Genomic DNA, 18,680 nt, shown 5'->3' with positions numbered 1-18,680 from the left:
ATTAAGTAGTTCTATTTTTATAAAAAATAATAATTTTTAAGCAAATTTGAGTTTTTTCCAATGGCCTCTTTCTGAACCTTCGATTTTGAGTTATCTCCCTTGTTCTTTCAGCCAGTTTTCAAGATGGCAGTGCAAGATCATCATTCATAGTTCAACAATAAAATTTGATTTTCTTATTTAAAAAATAAAACTACTTGATCAATATACGTGATTTTTGGTGTGCGATGTTTTTTTTCCTGTCACGAGTATATTTCTTTTGTTTTTATTTATTTTTCAGGGAGGGGGTTCTACACAAGCTCCCTATTTAATCCCTGCACTTGATGCTTTCAACATTGTTTCTTTACCAAAATAGTTTTGATGTCTTTTTCAGGTTTGCTAAAAGATGATAAACTCGCCCAAGAATTTTATCAAAAAGCAGCCAAAGCTGGCCATGAAAATGCTCAACAAAGACTTCAGGAAATTTCATATGGTAATTTTTTATTTATTTTTTTTTTTTTTTTTTTTAGAGTCGATAGAGAATTTACATAAAAAATAGTAATGTAGTTTTTTTTTGTTTTGTTTTTTTAACTTTATTTTGTTTTTAAATTTTACAATTTGTTTCCATATTGTTGTCACAAAAACAACAAAAAATACAGCTTTATAAAATATAAGTTTATTTATTCATTGTCTGAGAATTATGTTTCTGAACTTTTCAGATGAGGATCACTTATTCCTATTATTGCTTTATCCACTATGACATGGGGCCTTGTGCAGAGACCCATAAGATAGTGGATAAAGTAATTGGTAAAATTCAGTTGTAAAATTACTCTTCTGGAGGTTAATGGTTCAAGCCTAAGTGTGGGCGACATTTAAAATACAATTGCAAATTGCTTAGGACATCTAGCCAGTCATGGGTAATGGAAGGAGTGCATGCTACCTCCGTCGATTGAATAACCGGTTCCATTCAAAATTCTATGCAGATTCCCAAGTTTGACAAAGATTTCAGTTTGACAATATATGTCTGAAGAAGATCGGCGGTTACATCGATCAAAACGTGAAAATAACAATCAAGATGAGAACAGCAATTCTAAGAAACCAAATAATACAAACTGTTCAAGAAATTCCAAAATTAAACTTTTTTTTTTCTCCGTTTGTGATCTTGGAAATTCTATGGAATGAGAAATATATTTAATCAAAAAAATATGTTTTCAAAAAAGTTTTCTGGATAATTTTTTGGACAGAAAAACTAATAACACACAGTAAATATCAGTTTATTAACATTTCTATGAAAATAGTGTCCATTGTACTTTAAATATAAAACTGACCCAAAGGAGATGAATTAATAAGTATTAATAAATACTCAAAGTAATATTGTGCTACATAGTTCAATACATATAAAATCATATCGTAAGAGATGACCTTTAATTTACTCCTTCAGTTTAACACCTCTTTGCAGATGTTGTTTTTGCCCTGTTACTTTTGAATGTTCCCTTTTTTAATGTAACATTTCGCTGACTTCTTTCTTCAATGAAGAACCACTGTATGTCAAAATTACAAGTTCCTTTCTCACACCATTACAACAATAATCATCTAATATAGAAAAGGCAAAATGGGCGCGCACGTTTGTGTTTGTCCATGATTCTCGTGTCAGTTAGATTCCAGAAGTTTTCGCATACTTCCTAGATCGTAATATCTTAGATTCACAAACGGATATTGTCTCTTTTTTTTTTTTTTTTTTTTTTTTTTTTTTTTTTATCGAGTTTTAAAAAATTCCCGCCATCCTGTCATGTCAGCTGTTTGTCTTTTCGTATAAATAAAGCAAAACTAATCGAACCTTAACCCGCCAGCACCTGGCCTTCGCCCGGGTAGTATCTGGTCTGTAATTGGTCCTTCGTCAATATAGGGGAACCCTTCACACTGAGACAATTACTATTTATTTGGATACTGCCAAAGTGGCCCCTTTTTTGGCCTAGCTGCTCTTTCCCCTTCGTGGTAGGTTTAAAAGCAACACCATTTCTGCAAGTCATCTTTTTGAGTGACGATGTTTAATTTGAACGCTTTACACATCCGGTCATGTCCTGGCGTAGCGGTAACACGCCAGGTTTTCTATCACTTTATTTTCCGCCTTTGCATCGCAGGTTCAAGCCTGCCTGTCTACTACCATTTTTTTTTTTTTTTTTGACACCTGCAAACACCCAGGCTAGTATATTATGAAACTGATATTTGAAAATGAGGTCACATCAAAAGAGATCACTCTCATATTCTTGTCCAGAGTTGCCAGATTTTCCTTTTTTAAAAACAAATTTCAGAAATTTGGCTTTTTGAGGAGCAGTTTGGCCTTCAAAAATTGTATTTGGGCTTTTTTTCAAAACGCAACGTACAGATTAACCAAAGAAACAAGCAGAATATTATATAAAACACTAAAACAAAAATCACTTTGAATACTTTGTAATAAAAAAAAGTTGATTCTTCTCTAGAATCTCTGTTATATTAAAAAACAAAAGTAAAGAAAAATTTGTATGATGTACGTAAACATGACAAAACAAAAATATCATATTCCAAAAATCACAAATTAATCAAGTATCTTTATTTTTATAAAGAAAATCATTTTGAAACGATTAATGTGAATTTCTAGGTATTGGAACAAAAGTCTTGCAAGTTTGTATCATTATCTTTGTTTTCAAAATGGCGGGCGAGAGTTGATCCTTGGACACATAAAATTTGATTTTCTTGAAAATAAAACTACTTGATTAATTTACTTGATTTTTGGAATATATTTTTATTTCGTCACAAGTATGTACATCATACAGGCTTTTTTTTAATTTTATTTTTTAATGTAGAGTGAAATTTGGGCAAGAACTCAAACTTTAAATAGAAAACTAAGTGTTTTTTTTTTTTTTTTTTTTTTTTTTTTTAACAGGAAAGGGAGATCATAGTTACTTCTCTTGATTTGAACCTAAAATTGTTTCCTATGTAATTTATTTAGTTTTACAACCTGATAAATGATTATGGATATTTCAAATTGCACAATATGTCTTGAAATAGTTGCACGAGTTAGAGGTTGATAAAGTAAGTTCAGCGAACTTCTACCATTACTAAGTGACAAAGCATTACAACAGTCGAATAGAGGAAGAGTCTATTAGACATGTGTATGCAGTGTGATGGGTGAAAGCAAAACCTGGACAATGAGAGTTGAGGACATGCGTTGCATAAAGAGAAATATGAGAATGATATGATGGATGTGTAATATGAGTCTTAAAGATAGTCTTAGTTCTGATGATTTCGGAGAAAGATTAAATTGAGACATGTTGAGAACAGATGATATGGTCACGTTTAGATAAGAAGATTTTTTTGGAACAGTTGAGGTAGCAAGATGAATCCATAGGGAAAATGAGAGTAAATGATATGGATGATATATTAGAAAGATCTGGCCAGATATTGGTTAGTTGATTTTTAAAAGCTGTTCAACTCCTACCAGAATGTAAAACACGCATTAAATCAAATATGTTGATGCCTAACATTTGTCCGTCTCAAATGAGTTATTTGTTATCAAAATCCACTGAGATTCTTAAATTATGTGTATTTAATTTTGAGGCCTTCTTTTAGTCTGGATGCCTCCTGCAAAGGTTTCTGTACTGGAATTCTATATTGGAAGCAAACATTTTTTTCTTTGGGTCTCTTTAGGCCCCAATGGACTTGCAGGGATCTATATGCACCCTGGTTGGGTATCTCTAGTCTAATGAGTTGGAAGCCATGTTTAGTTTCAGAACAGTTTCCGATGGTTAGTTGTTCTATACAAGTCCTGGAGGTGACTGGTTCTCAGTAGACAGTTCTTGAGTTTGAAGCCACAAAGCAAAATATTCTTCCCGTGTTGACTTAAAGAAAACATGCAAGGTTGCCAAAGCAAAAGATTTAAATATTATGGAGCAATTCTGGTTTCTGATTAGTTGGTAGCAGAATGTAAATTAATTTGATTTGTCAGTTCCTAGCAGCATCGTTTATAAATAGAATCTTCCAATTGTGAGGGGCTATACCCCATTATGTATAAAAAATACTGCAACACACCTCAACTTATGGTGAGTTCAAATTCAATGGTTTCTTGTGTGTTCAATTACACACAAATATATTTGGGGAAAGAATTTGACAAAAGTTCTCTCTCCAGCTGTGGATATAATGGCAACTTGTGTTCAGTTAGTCGTATACAATGAATCCTTTCTAACAAGTGAATTGTTTTTCAACATTAAATATATCAAAAAGTAACTAACCCGTTAGTGGCTATGACCCTTTTTTTTTTTTTTTTCTTAACCATATTTCGGCAATATTTGTATTTTCAGAAATATCTTTAGTTAATCACTAACTTCAATTCTGGTTGCTCCTACGTTTTTAATTAAGGTTTTGCAGTATCTTTTATTAATTAAATTGTTAGATGACAGTACAGAATAAGATAAGGAAGCCCTCCCCCCCTCTCCATATTAAGAAGAGGATCTTCTAAATAATACTGTTATTTAAAATATTTTTAACATGGGATGGGGAAACCAGAAGTGAAGTGTAAGGATGGGCAATTGAAATGTCTTTCAAATATTACATTTACTGACTGATGTCTCAGTAATGTGTGGAAACCTCGAGTGGAAAAATACAGTTTCATCAATTATATACTCAAAATTCTTTTGATAAGTAGTCCTTATAAATGACTCACATTTTTAAATATAATGTAAACAATTGTTATAACTATTCTATAAATTTAAGTAAACCTTTGAAAATTCATATTTAGGATCAAATAATATTCTATTTGCAAAAGATTTTGGTAATAGATTAAAAAATTTGGACCAGTAATGAGTTATTCGTATTATTTGAACTTTTTGGATGACTGTTCTCATCTTGAGTGTCATTTTCGCAATGTTTCAGTTGACCTCTGACCTTCTTTCGGTGTATCTTGTCAAACTTGGGAATGCATAAGAAACTGTGGCACAGTGGTTAGATTACTTGGAAAAAAATTAATTGTAAAAGTGATATTCTCCTGAAGATTCAATTTTCAGTGTGGCCAATCGAAAAATACAATTGCGAATAACTTAGGACCGCTATCAAGTTATGGCTTATAGAACAAGAGCATGTTATCCCTGTGAAGTAAATAAATGGTTCTGTTCGATAGAAACATTCCCAAGTTCGACGAGATACACCTAAAGGTCAGAGGTTATGTCGACCAAAATGTTGTAAAAAGGACGCTCAAGATGAGAACAGTAGTCCAAAGAATCCAAATAATATTAATAACCAATCCTCATCTAAAAAAATGTAGAAACGTAAAAACACTATAATAGGCTAATTTACCCCCCTGCCCACCATAAAAAAAAAAATTCTTTTTGGTTCTTGTCCAGAATTCCCCCATATTAAAACCCGAAATAAAGATCTGTATGATGTATGTATTCATGACAAAACAAAAATAGATTCCAAAACTCATGTAATTTGATCAAGTAGTTTTGGCATGATTCATTAGTCGTGGCAAAACTACTTGATACAATTACTAACTTGCAGCAATGATATAATGGATATGCCCCACAAAGCTCTCTCAATGAACTAAAATCCAGATTTGACCTCAGTTCAGTAGATGAAACCCTATGCTGGAATAGACTAAGATGGTTTAGCCATCCAATGCATGGCAGTCAACAAATGGTTAAGAACAATCATTAACTTTGATGTCTCTGGAGCGTTTCCAAAAGGACAACCCAGGAAAAGGTAGAGTGATAACTAGGGATATGACAACAGCATATTCTATTCATTATTTTGACTCTCAAATATATATCAATTAGTATTTTATGTTTTTAGATAGGATGATGTGGTTCTTGATTGACTGTGTCTGTGTGGATATATACTCGAGAGTCAAAACAAGGATAAGAATATTCTCTTGTCATAGCCCTAGTGATAACAGTAAGCAAGACCTGAAACCTCAAAGGTTAACGGAAGCGTTGGTAATGAATCGAATCAAGTGGAAAGAAAATATTTGACCAAGTCGACAACCCAAATGTCTAACCCTTGAACTCTGGGGGAACAAGCAACATTAAATGTGCAGTAGTGATAGTAGTAAGTATATTTTTATGAAGGAAATCAATTTTAATCGATTAATGAGAATTTGTAGGCATTACAACATAAATTTCACACGTTTGAATTATTGTTGAGTTATCTCCTTTTGTTTTGTTTTGTTTTTGTTTCTTTTTTAGATTGTTTTCAAAATGGTAGATAAGACAGCCATTTTTGGGTTACTCATAAAATTTGATTTTCTGATTAAAATAAAATTGTTTGATCAACTTATGTGATTTTTGGAATGTGATATTTTCGTTTGGTCACAGATATGTACATTATACAGATTTTTATTTATTTTTGATTTTTTAATATAGGAGAAATTCTGGATAAGAAATAAAATAAAAAATAAAATAAAAAAAAAAAAATTTCTATTTTCATTTTTATATATTTTTTTTTTAAGTTTAAAAGATGTTCACCTTTCTACAATTATGTGCCTAATCTTTTTTTTTTTAATTTCAGAATCTTCCCAAAATACAACTGAGAAAATTATGGGGACAACATGTTCGGTGTCAGCCTTGAATTCCATTGAGAAAGTTTCCCAAGTTGCCACCATTTTGTCCAATTCCTTCTCTTCTATGTTTACCAATTCCGTTCTAGCCTTGAAAGCATCTCTCAACAACTCCACAGAAAACCCGGTGAACGTCTACCTGAGAGATAATTTCAATGGTCTTGAAGAACAACTCGACAATCATCTGCAGTTCATGCCACATTGCTGCACAAACAAAGATCTGACAAAATCGACGGCTTCAATCCGAAATGAAGTTCTTTGCTCGTAAAGTTAAATTTTTGAGACTCTTATATTCTTCAGGATAAATTACCAATTAATTTTAGTCTTTAGATAAACTCAATGTTGAGTCAATGAATATGGATTCCAATGAGTATTCTCAGGGAGTGTGTAATTGGCTGGATGAATGTGGGTGTGGACTATGAAACCGATTATGCCAAGCTCACATCCAATCAGATCTATTTTGCTCATTTATGTACAAATACTGTGTGGGGAAAGGTATGAACTCACAATCCCTTCCCCTCTCAGCTATGGGTAAGAAAAAACATTGACTTTATCTAAATACTAAGAATTTTTTTTAAGAATGGTTTTTATTTTATTTTTATAAACACTTTGATCATTTTACAGTTTAAACACAAGGTTTTTTTTTTTGTTTTGTTTTCTATATCAATTTCTGACAGCCCAGTGTCATTTTTTAAATGACTGATCTGAGGGTACATTTTTCACAATAAAACTTACACATCTTGAACATCGGATTCAATCAAGATGACAGACGGAAGATCTTTGGTTCAATCCAGATGTTTTTATAATTCTTCAAATTATAGATTATTGTTAATATAAAAAAAAAAACATGAAAATACTTATTTATCCCTCTCCAAGTGCAGCATTTTCTATGAGTAAAGGCAGCTTGTGCGATTGATCTAATGGATGTCATTACAGACTATGAGATCAGATCTGCTAATTTCAAATACATTGAGTCGTTTCCACTGGGTATTGTAATTTGGCATGGAATAACCCTAAAAGGGTTTGCTATGGCATTAAACGGACAACCCACATAAAAAAATATGGCAAAAAAAAAATCATGTCAGAGAATTAGACTGATTATGAATTGGGTAAATTGATTTTGTTTTGTTTTTAATTGTAGATTTTAATCAAATGTTTTAATTATTTCTCTACAAATGTAGACTAGAAATATAAGGTCTTATTCTACCATTTAAAACAACTTTATTCGGCCATCTTCATTGTGGTGCAAATAAAAGGGAAGAGAAGGGTGTTGATGGATGAAGACAAAACATCAAAAAGTTCACGAGTAAAATATTCAGTTCTTGTCCAGAATTCCTCCCCAATATTAAAAATAAAGAAAAATCTGCATGATGTACATACATGACAAAACGAAAAATATCATATTCCGAAAATCACATAAATTGACCAAGTAGTTTGCATTTTTTAATTAAGCGATTAATGGGAATTTGTGGGCATTACAACATAAATCTAGTAAGTATGAATTATTGTTTAGTCATCTTTTGTTTTTTTTTGTTTTTTTATATTTTTTATGGCAAGCGAGACGGTCACTCCTCGGGCATTCATAAAATTTTTATTTTCTTATTTAAAAATAACACTACTTGATCAATTTATGTGACATTTTGGAATATGATATTTCTGTTTAATCACAAGTATGTACATCATACAGATTTTTTTTTTTAAATATATGAGGAATCATTAACCGAATATTTTGTTTGTAAAGAATGGTTAAGAGTTCATGTTATAGAATATCTGTACATACATGTGTTAAAGTTGTGTGTGTGTGTGTGTGTGTGTGTGTGTGTGTGTGTGTGTTACCTTGTTATGTGCATGTGGCTGTTGCCATGTGCTATCCTTGGGTCTTCTAGTTGAACCCAGAGCCAGACAACCTGGATATTTTAGGTTGCATCCCAATAAAAAAAGTTCTGGAGGAGCTAAACAAAGTACCATGAAAGAGTGAGATAGGTGTGTGGTCTCATGGCTGAAATAGAGAGAATTGTAATGGGCATTCCCTTTTTATCAACTCCGGTCTAGTATTCAGCTCGCATAAATGATGGCCCCTGATTGGGCAAACCAGAAACAAAGTTAATGTTTGCATCAACCAGTGCCATACTTAGAAATCAAGCACGGATTCAAAATACCACTGACAGCAGCTCATCGCTGCTGTTGTTGTGGCTTCTAAATAAACAGTTGTTTATAATCTAAATTTTCAGTGGTATAATGCCTTCTTCAGGGATTTCTCTTTTCCTTCATCTTTCTATGTGGCAATAATTAAACAGATGAGTAAAGTCTATGTGTTGTCTCAATAGTAATATTTGAAATGTTCAAGTTTTGAGTAGATTGAATTAGATTTATTCAAATTTAAACAATGCTTCCAAAGAGGGAAATTATATAGTGTGTGTGGTAAATATGAAGTTTCCAAGCCAGGTTTATTTATTTTTAATTTTTTTTTTGGAAAGATAAGATGCAAATTATACATTTTTTTTTTTGTCGTTTACAGTTAGACTAAAGTGGAACTGTTTTTAATTTGTCCTTTTAAGGAAAAATCAATATCACTTATGTATTATATAATTGTCATGTCGAAAATAGTAATATATCCAAAAATAATTGTTCGATATATTGCTATTTTCGACATGATACTTAAATAAGCGATATTGTTTCTTGTTTAAGAGAACATATTTAAAAAAAATTCCGCTTTAGACTCATACCAACAAGATGATTGTTTTTTTCTAAGCTGCTATAATTATAGTTGTTGGAAAGCAATTATTTTTAATGGCACTAATACATGAGTGTGTGTGCGTGTATATATATATATATATATATATATAATCGTACAGTAATGTTACATTGTATCTTTCCCTAGCCGTGGATTGAACCTACAATCATCGCATTGATAGTCGGCAGTTCTAACCACAGAACCATGGATTTATGCTCGCAAATAATCTCTTGAAACGTCTATTAAATATACATTTGCCCGTCGCTTTTACAGTGCTCAAGCTGCTAGTTTGTTTAAAAACAAACAGCGAGCCTCGCTTAATAGCTAAAAATAAGCAGCAGGTGAGATACATTTACGACAGTGCTCAACCCACATAAGGGGGGGGGCTTAATATACAGTCATCCACATACAGTACTGTATCGTTGCATCACAGCTCCTTAGTGTGGCTAAACTAGCACCTTTTCCTAGTTGTGGATTGAATCTACAACCATTGTTAATAGTTGGCAAATCTAACCACAGGACTATGGATCAGGGCTCGCAAATGTCTCAGGCCTGATTTTATATATATATATATATATTATGGCAGTAGAGTTTAGTTTCCTAGAAGTACATCCACTGAAACAACATGTGTCTACCAAAAAGTGCTCAATGAGTAAACAGAGCAGGTATATTCAATTTATTTATACAAACATTGATGGCTACATATGTGCATACATGTTTCTGTAATAACCCTTTATTAGGGAGATTACGTCTTCAGGCCATTTGGTGCCTAATAGGCAGTTGGGGTATGTTATCAGCTCCATCTTCAGCACATGTTTCTGGGTTCAACAGAAGTTCAAAGTGTTCCTTCCATCCCTCCATTATCGTGTGTTTCTCCGTATGGAGCACACTGCCATAAATGGTCTTCACAGGGTCCAAGCAGGTACCCTGTGGTCGGTAGGTTTTCAAAGGTAATCCTTGGCCTGAAGACGTAATCTCCCCAATAACGGGTGATTTACAGAAACATGTATGCACATATGTAGCCATCAATGTTTGTATGAATAAATTTTATATATATATATATATATATAATCCGGTCTGGCACGAAAGGTTTTGCCGATTTGTAGAAGGGCATTTTAAACTGCTGTAATTTATTTGATGCATATTGTTAATACTTAAACAAATCATCATGATTAATTCATAACTTTTTCTTTAAGATTATTAAGGCATAATTCATATTTTTATGTAATATTCTTACACATGCTGACCCGAAAACAACTTTCTTTAGACAATAAAAAGGGAGTGATTTTCCATCATAATAGATGCCCTCACACAGCATTACTGACCAAAGATCTAGAATTTGGACAGGAAATCTTTCCTCATCCTGCATATTCTCCTGATCTAGCTCTCTCGGATCATCACTTGTTTCAAAAATTACTTATTCATTTAGATGGCCTTAGGTTACAATTACAGGAGATCGAACACTGTTTAGATTCATATTTCACATCAAAACCTAAAGAATTCATCTATAAGCTCGTTGACAGATGGAATCAAGTTATAGAGAGCAAAGGTTGTTATTGTCATGAATAAAGATTTTCAAAAACAGTTTTTCATTTTTCAATATGAAATTTTAAATCAGCAAAAAGTTTTGCATCAGCCTAATATAATTATGATTTAATCAAGGTTGGCAAAATTTTGAGTTATTCTAGATTACTAGATTATATATTAGAATATGTTTGAAAAAAATCTTTTTTTTTTTATTTATTTAAATAGTTTTTTGGGTTTTTTTTCCAATCAAATTCAACTAAAATCTTATCCTGTCTGGAATGCATTTTCTACTTCTTCCAATTCTTCTTCCACCTAAGAAAATCTGAATGTGTCTCCGCTCAGCTTTTTGTAGGAATAGTGTGTTGAAAGTTGTATCAATTTGAAGACCATTTCACATCTCTGTGGTTAGCCATATTTTTGTTTTCTTTGTGTTTTTTGTTTTATTTTTTTTTTATTAGTTTTATGATTATTTTTATATTATTTAAAATAAAACACTTTTGTGCTTCTATTTTTTTTTTTTCTGAACGCACACAGAGAATAAATAAATGAATAAAGACTTTACATAAAACTGAATAATACAAAAGGTTAAAAAAAAAACTAAACGTACCGAAATATTTTTACTAAATCAAATTAATGGCCTGCTCAGGTCTATGATTAAAAAATGATTGCATTTATGGAGACATTTGACCATTTTTTTTTTTTTTTTTTTTTTTTTTTTTATTATAAAGCTCTATTGAAATAAATACTGGGAATCCTTCCTATACCAAATATTTCAGTATGTGTGTGTATAAAATATATATATTTTTATGTAAATAATAAAATGCAAATCTAGAATTTACTGCTTTGTTTATGGCGGATTTTTATTATTTTTTAATTGAATTTAAAGACAACAAAAAGGAATTAAAGCATTTCTTCATTGAAATCAGACTATTTTTAAAGTTATGAAAAGCTTTCATATGTATGACCCTCCAAGAAGTATTAAAGTCAAGCATTGTGTGGGAAATAAATTAAAAAAAAAAAAAAAACTAAACAAATTTACGATTATACATGTTTGAACCCTCTTCATTGTTTACTATCTGTGATCGCGTTTGGTGTTGATAGGTTGTGAAATTCACTTGATTCTCATGACAATTGTTATGGCTCAACATGTGACACATTTTAACACATGACACGTTTTAATATATCATCTCTTCCAATATAATTACAATATACAACATGTGTAGCTTAAGTGCCATATATATTTTACTAGCGAGGGCTACCCGGCGTTGCCCGGGTCTTTGTAGGTGCCCGTGAAAAAAAAAAGCCTTGACGCAGTTAGAAAATAGTAAAGTGTGAAAAAAAAACATGTGCGCGTTTTTGATTGACGTGACGGCGATAGCTATTCAGCAGTTAGCATTTTGTGCGGGACAGTTTTTAATGAGGCCAATAAATCGGTTTATTTGTTTTTAAAAACCCACTCCCTCGTCTCGAAATGAAAGCTACCGTCTGATATGACGAAGTCGACATTGACCAAACGTTACTTAGCTCTCTAGAGACCACTGGCTCTGGGCCTGTGATTAGTCGAGTTTCGCTTTTTTTTTTATATCAAAAACTGAATGTAACACGTGCTGATGCAGGAAATGTGGAATAATTAACGTTTGAAAGTCTATAAAATTAAATAGACAGGCGAGCTCCGTGGTTTACTGTGAGATATTACAATTTATAGATGATATAAAAAGTTTTAAGAAGTTGTGAAGCGAGCGAGCGCTTCTCTGAAAGAAGCCTTTTGTGGACATCGAGGAAAAGCGAACATACATACATTTTCGCTTTTATATTTATAGATAACTTACTACCTAGCTCTACCTACGTATTGAGCACTGTTGAAGTAAATACTTAAAGTTTACGCATAAATTTATACTTTCGTATATTAATTTATGCGATTAAATTTTAAGTAATCATTATATATATATATATATATATATATATATATATATATATATGTGTGTGTGTGTGTATGTGTGACAAGAGGAAAAATAATTAAAAACAGGAAGAAATTAGGATGATTAACCGATTTCGTTCAGATCAATGGACATCTTCAGAAAATTTGGATCTGAACAAAAGTGACGAAAGTTTTGTTTTGATAATTTCTTCCTGTTTTAATTGTTTTTCCTTTTGTTTTTTTTTTTGTTGGTTTTTTTCATACATCCTGTCTCCACAGAATTTCATTTGATGATATATCGTGTATTGTATCCTCATATATATGTGAGTGTTTTCATTTTCTGTAGAAAGAACAATTAGAGAAGCTATACAAAAACTAAGTGAATTCATATATAACATTTCCTGAGCAAGAACCTATCTCTCTTTTTTAAAATTATAAATACATATATCAGCATAATTTTATTGACACATTGGTACCCATTAGATCTCTGAAATTAATTGATGTGAGCCTGGTCAGTACTAAACTGAGAATACTAAGTGCTGTATGCCCTCTCTGCTTATATTGGCTTTGTTTTTAGTCGTTTTGCACTTTTTGCCACTGGAATCAAGTAATGCCAACTTAGAAGAGGCGTAGTTGAGGATTGTGCAACCCTTGCTTCACAATTACATACGCAGGCAACTTTACAGAGTGTATCCATTATCTATTAAGATTGAACAGAGCCTTCTGTGTCTTGAGTTTAATGTGAGTTGAACTGTTTTTCCAAAATTTAAGTTTCTTCCCATTATATTAGCGAGCAATCTTCATTCAATCCCAAACAATACCTGGTTCTCCTGCTATTCATCTATAATTGTGTATGTTTACGTCAGTTCTCTTCGCTGCAACCTCTATGTCACAGTTTTTCTCTGCTTTATCATTATTTTCATGGAAAGTGTTCAACTAAGCTTCAATCTATGGTCCCCCCTCGCCAAACTTTCACAAGAAACACTCGTCTAGCTGTAAACACTATCAATAATTCCCCCCACTCTTTATCTGTGCCTAAACCTAAACGTAGATTCCATGAACAAAGCGCCTTTCTTAGAACTGCACGCCTGTGGAATTGTCTTCCGTTTTCCTGCTTTCCGGCTGACTACAATATGGTTGTCTTCAAGTCTAACGTAAATAAGTTCTTGATGAACCGTTCCATATAAGTTATCAAATTTACCAAATTTTCATTACTAATGATTACTATATTGTCCAATTTCTACTGTACACTCTTTAACCCTTATCCTTGAGTGGCCTCTTAGCCTTGATAATGTGGTGATGCCTATGTAAAAAAAAAAAAAAAAAAAAATCACTACTGTTTGCATCGCGTCCTTTGTGTTCACTGAAAGTATCTCAAATGCCGTTTGTTTTCACAAAGCATCTTAACTGGTTCAACTATTTTCTTTTATCACCTAGATGATTTCATCCACAAAGTCATTGAACCAGTCCCTTCTCATGGTTGGAAAAAAAAAAAAAAATGACATAGGAGGTCAGCAGAAAATTTGGCTCCGGACAGTGAAACATGATACTGAGCTGATCTTGTTATCTCGCCTCTAGGGGGTTCGCCACTGGAACCGTGATTGGCTAACTTTTGTAAACTCTTACTGTGGTAGACTGTTGTGCTTGTTCAGTATTTGTTCAGCGCATGACAAATTCCCTGTATAGAGCTGACCTAACCACTCTGGGGTGAAAGTACAGATGCCTATTTCAGCATCGCTTGCTATCCGATTCCCTTGAACAATTTCATACATCGGTTAAAAGTTCCGCAGGCAATAGTGTGATCTATACCTATATCTATGAGAAGCTGTTTGCTCTCAAAATTCTTTGAAATCTTAAGAAGCTTTCTTCTTTTTTTTTTTTTTTTTTAACAAGTATTTTAACAGAATTTGCTCGGAGTAATTCAGCACACTTGTACTCCATTTACGTACATGCCTCCGCAGCAAAATCCCACACTTACACTGGAGAGGTCCCTAAACGCTGGAAAGCCTTCTAATCTAATAGTGTCTTCTCTTGGACTGCTAGACTTTGGAATTCCCCAACTGTATTGACATGCAGAAGTTTAAATGTAATGTAAACCAACATCTCTCTCATCTCTTTGCATAGTTCCTGTTAAACGTGATCTCAAATAGCAGATTAAACTGGTAGCATGCCTTGTTTGGGTGAACATGAGTTTTTTTTTTTTTTTAATCCTTGTCCTTGGTTGTAGAGAACATCATATGCCTCTGTTCAGTCTCAAGAGACAGCAAATACCTCTTCTGAATCAACACTGCTTGAGCCCAGTGGCAAGGAGAAGTGCTACACTATTGGAAACAATGCTGAGATAAGCGGAGAGCACATACAGCACCTGAAATTCCCAAATGGCCACCCATTTTAGTACTGACCAGGCTCAATGTTGCTTAACTAACAGGAATCAGTGTCAACGTGAATTATGCTGTATATTAGAATATATAGAACTTTTCCATGATGTTTTTCAAAAAATTATATGTGGTACTCCAAATTTTTCATGGCCATTACTGAATGTCAAACTAGATTTTTTGATCTGTTAAATGAGGCCAAAGTTATAACACGTTGATAATTTCTTCATGTTTTAAGAATATTTTGCGGAATATTCTGTGTAGCTTAAGTGCCATATATATTTTATAACTTACTACCTAGCTCTACCTACGTCTTGAGCACTGTTGAAGTAAATATTTAAAGTTTACACATAAATTTATACTTTCGGATATTAATTTTATGTGATTAAATTAAGTAATCATATATATATATATGTATATATTTCAATCCAAATTAAGCTTGAATATGGCTAAGTTTGTGCTCATTTTTGCATTAAATATAAATCCCTATTATTCCCTAACTGCATCGAATGGATAGCATAATACTTGGTTCGCTGCACCTTATCATAACAAATGTTCATACAAAATTTAAGCTACATCGGCTCAGTAGTTTCTGAGAAAAAATGGAACAGACAAACTTAGAGAAATATAATATAGATAAGAATAATTGCAAATAAGAGATAGCAACGATTCTGCGCCTTCATTAAACTAATGCGATTTTCTTTATTTCCGAATATTGCTTAGTTAGTAAAAATAAAAATTGGTACAAAAATATTTTTACTTATGATTTTTTTTTTTTTTTTTTTTTTTTTTTTTTCAAGTGTTAAACAATTCTAATATTTATACAAATAAAATAGATGTATGCATGTGTGTCATCTGTGTGTGTGTAAATATTTAACTGATAAACTCTTGCTGGTCACATAACACTGTAATTAACAGGATGTAGTAACCATACACCCAGGATGGTTTATTAGCAAGTAAAATCTTTGTTTGGATGGATGAATAACGCTGACAGAAATATGTCAGCAAGTTGAAATGCAAAACGTTTATTACAACTCGCCGACATATTTTGACTTCTTTCTGTGCATGCCCAAATGTAATTCATTTCTTCAAGTCTTTTGATATCAAATCTTTTTTTTATCTATCTCTTGATAGCTGCATTGGTAGGAGATGTGGCTGGATGGCTAAATGTTTTAGTTTCGATTCCAACTGCTGGCATCCAAGTCTTTTTTTTTTTTTTTTTTTTTTTTTAACTTTTGAAATCACTACTATATATTAGGTACAATATAATATTCAATGGAGAATTTACTCTGTAATAATAAATACAAACTCTACGTGAATTAAAATTTATTTTAGCATTTTCTACGACCCGGTAAGACCGAGCACACTCCACTAGTCTTGAATAAATTAAAATAGTTTAAAGAAATTATGTTTTTAGATGCTTTGATAAGGTTACACTTATAGTCTGTCTGTAAATAGATAATGCAGATAGTGATTTTCTTTATTTCTCTTCAAAATGCTTTTTTAGCAACAAAAAAAAAGTAATTGTCTTTATTTTAATCAAAAATTTTTTTATATTTTTTAAGTACACAATTTTTTTTTGTTTTTGTTATTTCACTTGTGTACAATTCAGATAAAATTAGTCTATTTTGTAATAAAATGATTTTACATATAATAAAACAATTGTAAATGTAAATATATATTTGTGTGTTCTTTTTTTATTTTATATATATATATATTTTATTTTTTTATTTTTTTTTTTTTTGTTTCACACTTTTTTACCCCAAACAAAGCATGATGCTACTTGGAACGTAAGAGGCTACTACTTGAGATTGTGTCTAACAGGGCACTGTGAGGAGTTGGGCATCAAGATTTCTGTCCACGTTACATTTAAACATCTGCAGGTTAGTAAAATCAGGGAAACGGGGAGGGAATTCCAAATTCTAGCGGTCCTGGATATGACCTTAAACTATATCCGATGGTGAGGCCCCAGCTTGCGGGCTTTTGGGGAGTGTGGAGCCACCCTTCAATTGCCATTGCTCCGAGGTCCACTCTGACCCGGGGTGGTAGTACCTGTTAGGGTCCCAACTATGGGTTAAATAGAAACCGACTTGTTCTTCAAAATCACTGGATTCGGCATTAAATAACCTGAAAAGGGTTGATGTGCCGTAAAACAAAAACAACCAACTAACCAATCAAATTCTAGCACTTCAAGGGAAGAAACTATTAGAATAGAAGGCGTCACGACATCTAGGGGCCCTCAACAGTGAAGGGGTGGGATTTTGTTTCTTGTCGGGTTAGTCAGGAGTATGTACGTTGAGGAGGCACAAGTGCTACGAGTTCATCAGAGCAAATTCCATTAAAGTATTTGTGAAATCGATACATGCAGCAATGGGACCAAGGTTGGAGCTTGGCCAAGGTTGGAGCTTGGCCAATAGTGCAAGACATTAGATTTTTCTTTTGCGGACCTGGTCTAAAAAGTGAGGGACTAATGCATCAGCCCAGATATACGAAAAATCCTCCATCAATCTTGGGTTTGTAAAGATACAGGATATTCTTTAGCATGAGTGATTTTCTAGCACGATAAGTGGAGTCCACCTTCTTTGCAGCAGTCTTGGCAATGTCCTAATTGTTCTAATTCATGTTGGCTGTGAATGTTAAGTGGAGGGGTTTAAAGGATGAGCTTTCAAGTGGGGTGTTATTTGTCATGGCTTTCAGTGGTTAAGAAGGTTTATTGTAGTTGTTTAAGGAAAGAAGTTTAGTCTTAGTAGCATTAAATGTTACTATCTGTTGCAATATTTTTTATATAATAAAGGGTTATGATTTTTTTAAAAAATTGTAAAGTTCTACTTATAAACACTGGTGATAGGAACTGACCAATCTAAAAGAGCAACGTTCTGCTAGCAACCAATAACAAACCAGAATTACGTTATAAAAATATTGAATCTTTTAGCATTTCAGCACATAATTTTCTCGTGTCAACATGAGATCTTTGTTTTTTGCCTGCAAAATTTTAAAATCCAAGACTTATAACAGCTACCCACCGAAAACTCTTCATCTCCAGAACTTGTACAAAACAACTACCCCTCGGAAACTCGTCTGAAATTAAATATGGCTTTCAATTCATTTACGGCTCATTCCAGTAGAGACTGGAATAACCCAAAAGAAGCCCCAACATTTTCTAAGGTTTCCGCCATTGCTTTAGATGTGTGTGTACATTCGTTTTTCTCTCATGTCTAAAGTTTCTTGCAGTTCAATTTTTTTTTTTAATGGTCTTATTTTGTTTGTTTGTTTGTTTTTTAATGGTCTTATTTTGTTTTTTTGTTGTTGTTTTTTTTTTTTGTTTTTTGGGTTTTTTTTGGTTTTTTTGTTTTGCATTATTTGTGGTCGTTCACGGCAATAACTACATGCATTCCAACTGATTATCAATTATTTTGGGCAGCAGCCCCATCCCCACCCTGCAGCACTTGATGTTGATTGGTCCATTCAGATGGCAACTCAGAAACAGAAAACCAGAACAATCGCCGTGAACACTTGAATAAATTGGTACGCATTTGTGTAACCAATATGTAAAAAAAAAACAAA

General features: G+C 32.7%; 2 protein-coding genes across 2 annotated transcripts in view; one reads left to right on the top strand and one right to left on the bottom strand.

Annotated features, from left to right (window-relative positions):
* LOC145248162 (uncharacterized) overlaps positions 1 to 7,638 on the top strand; it is a 49,957-nt gene extending 42,319 nt beyond the window's left edge. Inside the window, exons 9-10 of the mRNA XM_080109997.1 lie at positions 371 to 469; positions 6,514 to 7,638. Of these exons, the coding sequence (XP_079966123.1) occupies positions 371 to 469; positions 6,514 to 6,830 (416 nt within the window). The 3' untranslated portion in view covers positions 6,831 to 7,638. The remainder of the gene's footprint in view (positions 1 to 370; positions 470 to 6,513) is intronic.
* The window catches only part of LOC145248165 (uncharacterized), a 132,738-nt gene that overhangs the window by 76,212 nt on the left and 37,846 nt on the right, over positions 1 to 18,680 (bottom strand). The gene's annotated exons all lie outside the window — the stretch shown is intronic.

The sequence above is a fragment of the Euprymna scolopes genome, chromosome 26 (assembly GCF_053919585.1).
Source record: "Euprymna scolopes isolate OS-2025 chromosome 26, ASM5391958v1, whole genome shotgun sequence".
Classification (NCBI taxonomy): Eukaryota; Metazoa; Mollusca; class Cephalopoda; order Sepiida; family Sepiolidae; genus Euprymna; species Euprymna scolopes.
The sequence above is the reverse complement of the archived record's forward strand: the minus strand, read 5'-3'. Positions and strand labels throughout refer to the sequence as shown.